General features: G+C 41.2%; 1 protein-coding gene across 1 annotated transcript in view; it reads right to left on the bottom strand.

Moving 5' to 3' along the window:
* Positions 1–1189: 1189 nt before the first annotated feature.
* LOC121397977 (uromodulin-like) overlaps positions 1190–8277 on the bottom strand; it is a 57144-nt gene continuing 50056 nt past the window's right edge. The window contains exon 17 of the mRNA XM_041576301.1: positions 1190–1314. Within this exon, the coding sequence (XP_041432235.1) occupies positions 1190–1314 (125 nt within the window). The remainder of the gene's footprint in view (positions 1315–8277) is intronic.

Genomic DNA, 8277 nt, shown 5'->3' with positions numbered 1-8277 from the left:
CAAAAAATCCTATCAATATGTTAATATTAATCGTAACAGTCTTATTTTTAGATGTATAGAAAAAGTGTTTTCTAAGTAACAATTTACGAACAAAAAAATGTATGTTATAATAGTCTGGAAAATATCAAAATTTCTTGTAGGACAGAAGGACAAGCACTTTGATAATACCTTGAGTTCATTTTGAGTTAGAGTTTGTGTAGATACATTTTTAGAACTTCTGCTCTGTCTCTTCTTTCTCAAGTCATATCTTCTAGGGTTCCTCTTCCTCCTCCAAAATCTGAATAGAATGTTAAGATTGTTTTTTCTTTCTGTTGTAGGGTCTTTGTCGATTTTTTTTTCCATAGGAAATGAACAAGTTAGTAATGTATATGGGACTTTAAATTATGAGTGTGATCAAGACATGCACATTTATGAGTAGTCTAATCCATAGAAGGGATCATAATGTATACTTATGTCATATATATAGAGGAGAACAGACTGGTTTTTGAATTAACAGGGCCTTATACTGAGCTAATATGGGTTTGCTCACCCCTATATTCTGGTGTCTATGTGCACAAGGCCCTGGACCTGTGCTTGTGGGGGGGGGGAGATAAGTAACTCTGCCAAAAGTATACTCAGTGTAAGGTCAATGTCACAGAACAATAATCTATAAATAAACCAGGTTCCCCCTTAGTAACAGATGTCCAGGTGTATAGAAGCCCTGAACTAACGCTGATGGAAAGGCACAGGTACTTCTTGTCCGAGAATGTTACTGTCAAGCTAAGCCAGCTAATATATGTCAGAGTATTATATATGCATGAAATTGTTGTTTTTTTTTTTTTTTTTGCTTTCTGCTAAACTTAATTATAGCCTTAATTATGAGTTGTGCCTTGGGAAGCAGTATGTGTATTTATTTTGGTTATGATTTTGGGCTCATCACAGGTCTATCAAGGCATTAACATGTAGGAGACCCACAACTAGTAAAGCAGTAGCCAAGGTATTTAAGTTAAAAAGACTTTATTAGGACATTCATTAGCCTAACGCATTTCGTGCCTTAATGGGGGAGTAATGGTAGTAATGTTAGTGGGGGAGTAGCTCCGTTTCAAATTCATAGTTGGATGAAAATCTTGAAATTGTTTGCGAAACTGAATAAATTCTTGTTCAGTATCTGTCCAGATTATGAATAGGTCATCTATATGGTGGAGGTATGTCAAAGGCTTGGTGTTGCAGGTGGAGAGGAAATCTTCTTCTTGTTTTGCCATGAAGTGGTTGGCATATTGGGGTGCAAAGCATGTACCCATACTGGTTCCCATCCATTGCAGAAATACTTCTTGGCTGAAAAAGAAGCAGTTGTATGTTAATGTAAATTCAATCTCCCAATCAAACTGCTTGGGATGGTAGATCATATGCAATTCCTTTTATTCTACACTCCATTAATTCAGCCCTAATTTATATTCAGCCTCTTTGAACCACATAATCTTGTACCTATTCTACTTGTCTCTTACAGATCCCCCAAATTCACTGGTGAAAATTCCGTCATGACATAAAAAAAATTTGTGCGTCACAATTGTTGCACGCATAAAAAATTGGAACGCCCTTTGGGGCAAATTCACTAAGAATCGAAGTTGCGCCAGGTGCAACTTCGCCGCTCTTCGCCACACTTCGCCTCACTTCGACAGGCGAATTTTCGCCAGCGCTCCGCAAATTCACTAAAATGCGGAATTGCGCGCAGGGGTAGCGAAAGGTTGCGGAGTTGCGCTAGCGTTGTTTCGCTATATAAAGCGAAGTTGCGCTAGCGAAGGCTAATTTGCATACGGCGCGAAATTCAAATTTCAATGGAGGAACACGTATCTGCACTACAAATGCCTAGAAAACCTTCAAATCTGCAAATAAAAATTTTATTTTGCCCTACACATGTGCCCACTGTCTAGGTAAGTTCCCATGAGTCAGGATGCCGCCAAAATTCTTATTCACTCTATCGTCATATCAAGTGTAGACTACTGTAACTCTCTGTTAATTGGCCTTCCCTGCCAGAGACTGTCGCCTCTTCTGTCCAGACTTATACGTCTCAGCAACCGCTCCTCCTCTGCCATGCCACTCTGCCAATCCCTGCACTGACTTCCACTACCTTTCAGAATAAAATTCAAATTATTAACCCTGACATTCAAAGCACTTCATAACTCTGCCCTTCCCTACATCTCTGAACTCATCTCTAGATATTCACCCAACTGCTTAATATGCTCCTCTACTGACCTGCTACTCAACTCTTCTCTCATTACCGCCTCACATGCTCGCATTCAAGACTTTGCAAGAGCTGCACCCCTCCTCTGGAATTCTCTCCAACGGTCTGTCCGACTTTCTCCCAATCTTTCTGCTTTCAAGAAATCTCTTAAAACGTACTTATTTAGAGAAGCCTACCCTCACTCTGCCTACTACCAAATGCAATACCACATACAGTACTACATCTCTCACCCACTTAATTATGATCTTGCCCACTCCCACACCTTGTGTCTTATTCCCATCCCTTTAGATTGTAAGCCCTTTTGCACAGGGCCTTCCTCACCTTTTGTACATGTATTGGATATGATGTATGTAACTCCATATGTTCTATGTATGTAATTCATGTGACTTAGCTGTATAAACACATTAACTTCACAGCCCTGCAAAATATGTTGGTGCTCTATAAATACATGTTAGTAATAATTAAAAAAAAATATATATAATAATAATAAAGACACAGGCCCTGCTTCTCCCCTTAAAAAGCTCCCTTTGGCCCCAACCATCTGCCTCCCCTCAATGGCTTCCTCCATGACTTGCATCCTTCCATCCATTCAGGCAAAAAAACAGGCAAAATCTTAGACTTAAAAACTACAGGACATTCTATTACATAAAGACTCAAAATAATTATCTGAAAATCCATTCCAACACTAATGGTCTGCACTAGTTGGCTGGTTTGCCTTGTCTTTCTATACAATCCATACCAAATCAACTCAATAGAATTTAAGCTATCTTGCCTTCTCTTCAAATTTATCTGCCAGAGCTTGGATGTACAGTATGTTTAGTATCATTATTGTGCTGCATCACAAATGGCTGCACAAAAACTCTCATCTCAGCAGGTATGTCATTATGCTGAAAAATACTTGGGTAGCCCTTTTGATTCTGAATTCCATTCCGTCTGGCTTTATCGCCAGAAAAATTCCCCTAAAACATAATGCTACCGCCTAAGCTTGACTGTTGCTTTCAATGGACAATCAAGCATAACAGTTAAAATAGCTCAGTGTAAGGACTGATAAAGCGAATGCAATACCACTTATTCAGTACTCCTGGCCTGCAAACTTTCAGTGCTCCTGCATTGTACTCTTTAAAATATAGAAGGAATGTGCTTAAAAAAGTAGTGTTTGGGTTGATTTATTGGATATTTCTGAAAAATATTCAATAAATCTTTTGTTCCACTTCCTGCTACCGTTGGCTACGCAGCCACGAAACGCGTCAGACCTCAGACGCTAGATAGTTAATCAGATGTGAAAATAAAGATATACCTTTTAACCAAAACCTCGAGAGATTCTTCCAAGATGCTGGTGTGCGCTGTCACAAATCTTTTTGTGCTATGTATATATGTATATATGTATGTATATTTTTAATTGAAGGCAAAGCACTGTACAGCAAAATAAAGTAATGCCAAAGGACATTACTCTATTCTCATTCTCCTGGACTTATCTTCTGCTTTTGATACTGTTAACCATTCTGTTCTAATGCAAGTTCTCCATTCAATTGGTATCTGTGATAATGCTGCATCCTGGTTCTTTTCCTACTGTTCTGACCACTCCTTCTCTGTTATTTTTGCAAACAAATCCTCTCCTCCTGTTCATCTTAATGTGGGGGTGCCTCAGGGTTCTGTACTTGGTCCTCTGTTGTTCTCCTTGTAAACTCTCTCTTTAGGAGACCTTATATCTTTATTTGGCCTTAAATATCACCTCTATGCCGATGACATTCAGATATATTTAGACACTCCCTCACTAACCTCTGACATTCAAACCCAGATATCAGACTGCTTAGTAGCTATCTCTTCTTGAATGAAACAACACCACCTCAAGCTCAACTTGGCCAAGACTGAACTCATGGTCTTTCCACCCAAGCTGAACATTTCTCTTCCTTTCACCATTAATATTGATGGCATGACTATTAACCCGGTTAACTCAGCACACTGCTTAGGGGTCATCTTTCACCAGTCCCTCTCCTTCTCTAATCATATCAATAATACTGCCAACACCTGTCATTTCATCCTCTGCAATATGGTGTTAGAAAAATCTGCCAATGACCATTCAGGGTTCAGAGGAATGTGATAAGTTTTATACTCGCTGCGAGGGGACAAGCAATACAGAAGTAAGCTGCAGGTTGACCAGCTAATACAGAAAGTAGCTGGCTTTTATAGATACTGTAAAATGTTACAATCTTTCTGCAGCTGATCTGGCCCCACGTTCATGTCATTTATTCAGGGGACAGTTAGCTGTGTACAAATGCACTGTTTCAAATTATCACAAAGACTTGTTATTGTTAAAGAAGCTACAATTATCACAAGGACATGTTATTGGTAAAAGAAGCTACATTTCACATATCATGCGTTTCAAGTATTAACTCAAGAATTTCCTTACATTTCCACCCTTTTTATACTTGTAAATGCATTATGTGTGACAGAAAAACATCAGTGATCAGGACTAGCATAGCTTTTCATCCTTCGTGTCATATATCTGTGTTATAATTATCCACATAGTCATAAGAGCAGAGTGAAGCTGCAGTATACATGGTTTTAGTAAAAGTAGTATCGATAAGATGTTGCAATAAGCCATGAATACAAGGGATGCAACAGCACCCACAGGTTACCAAAATAGCTGCAAGTATAGCAGTTGAAATTATCACGCTGGATACAAGTCCGCTCCATTTCCTGAACCAAGTCTTAAGAAAGTCGGTGAAATTGTTGGATATCCCAGAGTTTTCCGCCAGTTCATTAGATAACATAGCCAGTCCTTCCAAGGCCTTAGTGATACTCCCATCAGGAGCCGTGTTATTTGGGATGAAGGTGCAACACATATCACCGAAGATTTTGCACATGCCACCTCTCTCGGCAAGAAGCATGTCCAAGGCTAAACGATCTTGCCAGGCAACCGAGGTGGCTTTCAGTTGACTTGCTAAACCTTTGAATCCATCATGGGTAAAGTTGACAAATCTGTGTTGGTTGTAGTAGATGTAGTTGATCCAATCGACGTTCTTGTTTATAGTTGCCCACCAGGCGAGGAAGGATTCAAAACCAGCGGTGATTTGATTTCTGGCCTTATATTCATCTGGGACTCCTCAGGGTACTCCTATATCATCAATGTATACATGATTGTTGAAAGACCCTTTAAGTCGGACTTCTCATTTGGAGCGGTGAATCATTTCCAATCTTGGTACCTGCGGAATAGAGGTTATGGGAAAAGCATAGAAAGGCAATATCAGTTGTACTAAACAGCAGCTCCCACTCCAGAGACTTGGAAGTAAGGGACGCAATTTTGTGTCTCCACATAACCACCATATATCTGCCCACACACTACGGTGGTCCTGGAACCATTGTTTTTAAATGTGGTGTCATTCTGTGTCAGAACTTTATTTCGGGCACAAAAGGAGGCTGGCAGTGCCAGTAATTTCTGACCACGCCCTTGACTATGGAAACAGGTGTGGTTACCTGCATATACTGTAATGGAAGGTGGCAAATCTAGCAGGGCAGAGAAAGGACAGGGTGGTACCGTTTGCGGGTTTCTTTTGAGTATATAACTTAAGCTCACACTACAACCCTTCTAAGTCATTATCAGGGTTTAGCGGGAATGGCACCGTACCAATGGCTGGCCGTGCTTTTGCGCAAGCGAATCAGTTATCTTTCCCTGAGCGGGGGGACATGTTTGGGACATATTTTAACCATTTGTTCCCCTCGGGGACACCTGTCTCTATTCCAAAAGCTTTTTCAAGGGTGAGATTGGGTAAGTAAGTAAGTCACCCTCCCTTCAGAGCCTGGGCTCAGAAAACCAGAGATAGAGATCTTTTCTTTGAGGAATGGGGTTGTGGAATCTCTCTTTATGGCCTTTGCCCTATCTATGGTTACATTAATTAATCCCATGGGGTCTGTTCCTGTGATGGTAATCCCGAGACCAAAAAGTTTTTGGTCTCTGGGATGTGGATTTTTAATGGTTTGGAGCAGTGGGTTACATGACTTGATCGTGCAGTAAGCAGATGGGGCTTTCTTTATTATGGAAATCTGCTGCTGCATGAATTTCTTTAAGTCTCCTACCCATGGTGCTATCTCCCACCCTTGTGGATCTGTACTCCACCAGACTGTGGACCAATCTGGGCAGGGCTTTAGTCCGGGGTTGGGGGGTACAATGATGCACATATACTTATTTTCCCAGGCAAAGGACCTAGCAGTCTCTAAGGAATCACTCTGAATTCACTGGCATCAAATTCAACTGTGGTAGTGGTTCTTTCGATAATGGTAATGTCTAGAGCAGGGATCCCCAACCTTTTTAACCCGCGAGCAACATTCAGAAGTAAAAGGAGTTGGGGAGCAACACATGCATGAAAAATGTTCTTGGGGTGCCAAATAAGGGCTGTGATTGGCAATTTGGTATGCCCTATGTGGATTGTCAACCTACATTGAGGTTCTATTTGGCAGCAAACCTGGGTTTTATACAACCAAAACTTGCCTCCAAGCCATGAATTCAAAAATAAGCTCCTGCTTTGAGGCCACTGGGAGCAACATCCAAAGGGTTGGAGAGCAACATGTTGCTCACGAGCTACTGGTTGGGGATCACTGGTCTAGAGGTTTGCTCCACGGTGGATATGAATAATCCTTGGGAGGTAGTCCCCAATCCTGTCTGCCTGTTGTACCTACACTCTGGGGAGTCCTATTTCTTGGGAATGAGGGATGCTCCCCAACAGGTGTATTATTGTGGTTGGTGGCATTATGTTATAAGGGGAAGAAAAGCCAAGGGAATAAGATGAAAAACATTATTAGTTCTAACATGCCTGCACAACCCCACCTTGAGAATGGTGTCCAGGTATCATATTGTTCTACTCTTTCCCTACTTCTGCTGCTGCTCCCAAATAGTCCCATGGTTCTTCACTGACGTTGAGACGACCCCCTCCCTAGTGGAGAGAACCCCCTTTGTAGTCAGACTGTATCTAAAGGACTATTTGGGTTCCCTAGCTACTTGCCCTAGTTCTTTTACTAGTTTACAATGACTGGAGTGTACCCAGGACACTCTTTCTGCGATTTCACCTGATAAGGCCCTTCCCACAATGGAGTCGACCAATTCTTAATTTTTATTACCTTTACCCACATGTAGCCTCCAGGCTTCACAAGTTCTATTGGGATGGGCTCTCCGGTATCTGGAAGAGAATTTGGAGTAAGCTCTTGTTTATTTAATATTCTGCACATGTTCCGCCAAACTTTGGTCTGCCTCTTCCTCGATGATCTGAAAAAGGCATTTATAATTACAAGGCAACATTTCTTGTTCTCCCATCTATTGAGTTTGATAAAATCCATGCAGATCTAAAATCTAAAATGAGTATGTTATTTACCATTCCTCCTGTTGAGACATGGCTTTGCCCATGACTCAAAATGGCAACATAGTGAAAGAGTGTAGTAGGAAGGATTGGTTTTCCTTTTGGGGCAATAATATATGCCCTGTTTAAGTTGGGCCCCTTTAGAAACCCATTTGTGGCATTCTGCTTCACTGACATTATTTTGCATGTCTTTGAGTAACCCTTGATCTAAAAAGTTTGTGTCTGGTGATGCAGTTAAAGCTTGAATGTGAATGTGCTTTAGCAGCCGCATCAGCTTTGGCATTTCCTAATGAGATCTTGGAAAACGGCCTGATTTACTGCTTGTAGGTCCTAAACCATGCAACAACTCCCATCAGGTTTTCCTCATCTGTTAGGACAGCAGGTCCACCACAGGCATTGACCCTCTCTTTAAATCTGGTTGCATACTGGACAACAGACTCTTGAGCATCATGGTTAAATTTGAAAACTGTTTCCCAATAAACTTCTGGAAAAATGGTGCCTTTGGTACCTTCCAGAGAACGTAAGCGGAACCCTACTTGGGCTGGGTCAGCAGGATTAGTGTCCCAATTCATTTTGACCAACAAATGTTGGTAAGCCCCTGGACCACACACATGTTTGAGTACAACTAACATCAGTCCAATTAGGGTTGGACAAACATGAGTTCCTGTACAAATTTGTGTGGATTGGTGCGGGGATGTGGAACGT

This window comes from Xenopus laevis, chromosome 9_10L, assembly GCF_017654675.1.
Source record: "Xenopus laevis strain J_2021 chromosome 9_10L, Xenopus_laevis_v10.1, whole genome shotgun sequence".
In the NCBI taxonomy this organism is placed as follows: Eukaryota; Metazoa; Chordata; class Amphibia; order Anura; family Pipidae; genus Xenopus; species Xenopus laevis.
The sequence above is the reverse complement of the archived record's forward strand: the minus strand, read 5'-3'. Positions and strand labels throughout refer to the sequence as shown.